This window comes from Empidonax traillii, unplaced genomic scaffold (assembly GCF_003031625.1).
Source record: "Empidonax traillii isolate 1590-97213 ecotype Southwest subspecies unplaced genomic scaffold, ASM303162v1 scaffold187:size1931383, whole genome shotgun sequence".
NCBI lineage: Eukaryota > Metazoa > Chordata > Aves > Passeriformes > Tyrannidae > Empidonax > Empidonax traillii.
Window position 1 is genome coordinate 1743748 of NW_020955380.1, and position 3754 is coordinate 1747501.

The 3754-nt window shown below is 45.7% G+C and overlaps 1 protein-coding gene across 1 annotated transcript in view; it reads left to right on the top strand.

Annotated features, from left to right (window-relative positions):
• Positions 1-983, top strand: part of LOC114058797 (protein BTG1-like) — a 1900-nt gene extending 917 nt beyond the window's left edge. The window contains exon 2 of the mRNA XM_027886505.1: positions 1-983. This exon is cut by the window's left edge and continues 3 nt beyond it. Coding sequence (XP_027742306.1) covers positions 1-347 — 347 coding nt within the window. The 3' untranslated portion in view covers positions 348-983.
• Positions 984-3754: the final 2771 nt, after the last annotated feature.

Genomic DNA, 3754 nt, shown 5'->3' on the forward strand with positions numbered 1-3754 from the left:
ACAAACACCACTGGTTCCCCCTGGTGCCTTCCAAGGGCTCCGGGTACCGCTGCATCAGGATCAACCATAAGATGGACCCCTTGATAGGAAAAGCGGCGGGGATGATCGGACTGAGCCACGAGAGGCTCTTCCAGCTCTTACCCAGCGAATTAACTCTGTGGGTCGACCCCTTCGAAGTGTCCTATCGCATAGGTGAGGATGGGTCTATCTGTGTGCTGTACGAGAGCCCTCAGCCTGGGGGGAAGGCGGCCAAACAGCTGGAGAGCAGGACCAGTTGCAAGGAGGAGTGGAGAACTGGCAGATCCAGCCCTTCCAAGAGTTACAACATGATGACAGTTTCTAGCTAAAAGCAACTCTTCCTTGTACAATGATGTATGTATCCCAGTCTCATGGTGAAGTTAGGTGTAACTGAGCTTTTTGGGTTTTTTAATTATTTTTTTTTCACTCCATAGTCATTGATAAGTCGTGGTAGTACTGCCAGGTTCTTTGTGGGCAAGGGCTAATGTATAAAGCAGTTTTTACACTGCATGCTACTTTCTGGATTGTGTCCTGTAAATGCACTGTACAGTCGGTGGGTTGTTTTACACATTTATATTTTCAAAGAAGTTCTGGCTATTTGTAATAAAAAAGCAATATTGTAGCACTCTTTATGATGGATTTTAGTCAAGATTAGCACTTACTAAAAAAAAACCCCACATTCTGCAATTTGCAGAGCAATAACACGAAGGGAGGTGGGAAACAGATCTAACCAGCTGCACATAAATCTTGTGATTTGTCTGCACAGGCTTCTCTCAGGGTCATTCAAGTTTGGCTGCGAGGCACAAATCACAAAAGTAACTCTTATTTTTCCTTTTTCAAAGCATGCATTTATTTGAGGGATGGATTCCATCGTACTCCGACATTTTAGCCAAAAGAATTGGGGAATTAGTCTGTCTTGTTATTTGTAGTTATTTCAGTAGAAGAATAAATTCTTGCTCAAACTGCTTGTTTTGGTTTTGGTTTTTCACCCCCCCTCTCCCCCTCAGGCTTTCAGCATTGCTCTCAAGCTCATTCTGCCCATTTTTAATCATTGCAGAAAGCTTTGTAGGTAGAAGGGTGTAGCTCTGAACAGTCATCTTTATCTCAGATCACAACAAAACAATTTTGGTGAAGCTTGCTGGCTGTGTGTCTTGAGCTGAATAATCTCTGTAGAAAGGGGTGGGTGTTTTGATCCTGTATCGAACTGAATGGAACCAAAAGTACTCTTCTGGTGTTTGATCTACAGCAAAAGGTGCTTGGATTTATTGGGAAATGGGGGTTTGTGTTTAAAACTGCAACTTGATGCTATGCAGGAAGCTTGAGTGAAAGTTTGAGTGGTCAATCACAGAATCAACTGGGCTGGAAAAGAACTCCAGGATCATCGAGTCCAACCTCTGAGCCAACACCTCCTTGTCACCCAGACCATGGCACTGATGCCACATCCAGTCTCTCTTTAATCACCTCCAGGGATGGTGCTTCCACCACCTTCCTGGGCAGCCCATTCCAGTGTCTGATCGCTCTCTCTGTGAAGAACTTCTTCCTAATGTCCAACCTGAACCTCCCCTGGTGCAGCTCAAGGCTGTGCCCTCTTGTCCTGCTGGTTCCTGGGAGAAGACACCGACCCCCACCTGGCTCCCCCCTCCTGTCAGGGAGTTGTAGAGAGTGGTGAGTTCTCCCCTGAGCCTCCTCTTCTCCAGGCTGAACAATCTCAGCCTCTCCTCACATCCCTTGTGCTCCTCCAGTCCCTTCCCCAGCCTCGCTGCTCTTCTCTGGACCTGCTCCAGCCCCTCCATGTCCTTCCTGAGCTGAGGGGCCCAGAGTTGGACACAGCACTCCAGGTGAGGCCTCACCAGTGCCGAGTCCAGGGGCAGAATCCCTTCCCTGGTGCTGCAGCCACTGTTCCTGAGCCAGGCTGGGATCCATTGGTCTGCTTGGCCACCTGGGAATACTCTGGCTCCTGTTCAGCCTCCTGTCTGTCAGAACCCCCAGGGCCCTTTCGGCCTGGCCGCTCTCCAGCCACTCCACCGCTCTCCACGAACACACTCCTGGAAAAGCTGGCAGCCCACGGCTCGCACAGGTGCACTCAGTTGGCAGCTGGTCACTGGTGGTGTCCCCCGGGGATCAGTGTAATAAAAATATCAGTGCAAGAAAAAATTGAGTAAAATCGTTCGAGTGAGGCAGGAACACGTTGTTTGTCTGATGATTCAGTAGAATGTAGGGAAAATAGATCATTTTTCTTGAGTTGATATTTACATTAATAAGATTGGAACCGTGGTGAAATGTGGCAGAAGTACAGACAGCCCACTCAGACATGTATTTTGTGACTTGAAGACTTGTGAGTATCCCCCTGCCCATGCTTGGCCTCTGAGTGTGTGGAGTTTACCCTGAACCAGTGGCCGTTGCACAGTTTAGTCTGAAATACAGAATTTAGAGAACAGAGAGATCTTACGGTTTCAGTTAACAGGTAAAAAGTGAAGGTTTGGTTGTTTGTTGTTTTTGTGGTTTTTTTTTTTTTTTTTTTTAATTCAAAGGCATGTCCTGAAGGCATTATGACAATCCTGAACATTTTACTCCATGGGGTCAATAAATTTACTTGCATTCTAGGCAGGGAGCAGAGATGTCTCCAGCTCCCACTGGTTTTTTTTGCCTCCAAAAGACTATGAGAACGTTTTGAAGTGCTCTGTATTGGCATTTGGTGGCACATTCTATCCCTAAGTAAAGCCCCCAGCATGGACTTGGCTCTTACAAAAGTCTATTAAAAATGTGGACATTCTCCTGCTGGAATACCTTAACCTTGATTTCAGTTGCTCTTGGGTGATAAATGCTCAGATTTGTTAAACCAATCCTGCTACTGTTACTCTAATTTGAAGTGTTTTTTTTTTTCATCTCAACACAAGGGAAGCTCCTTGTGGTAGAAAGTTATTACCTGTAATTTTTCATTTAGAATTACATCTTTTGTTCACTTGTTTCAATTCATAGTTTCATTACCTTTCATTGAAAGGTTCTGCAAAAAAATATCTGCCTAAGCCTTGTTAGCAACATTCCCTTTGTTATCATTAACATCTTAAAAATGCATCTTTTAGAGGCTGGAATAAACAACATCAAAAGCCAACCTGGCATCTGCTTGAGGACCTTGAAGCAGCTGCTTCTGCCAGGTAATGAAGTAGATTAAAGGCTTCTGTGTCCAGTGCTGAAAGTCTGCAAGGGGTGTTAACCCTTTGCTGGGGGTAAGGCTTGCACAGTGACCTTGACAGTAGCATTTGGTTGGTGGTTTTAGCAGTGGGTTGAGGTGGGGTGGGTACAGCAGGTTGTTCAGATGCTCTCCTCTTGCCTGGTGTCTGTCTGTGTAAGAGCCTGGATTAATCCAGCCACGAGGAATTCTGGTGCTTTTATTAATCCTACCCCAGGCAGCGGGATGTTTCATGTTGTATAATATCACATCTTGAATATCCTACAGTCTCTGCAAGCTTGATGTTTATCATTGAAAGGACACTTTGTTGGGGTGGTGAGAGTTTAATTTCATACATTTAAGCTGCTGGCGAGGAGTTGAAGTCTCTCTGCAGACAAGCAGGTGGGGGACGCTGGGGATTTGAAGCAAACCCACTGAAGCAAACAAAATACTTGAGCTGCAAGTAAATACACTGGGATATCTGTGACATCTGGGACTGCATTCCATCGCTTTAAAAAATGTCAAAGGCGTACTCACAGCACAAAGGCTGTTCTGAGGGAACAGGGC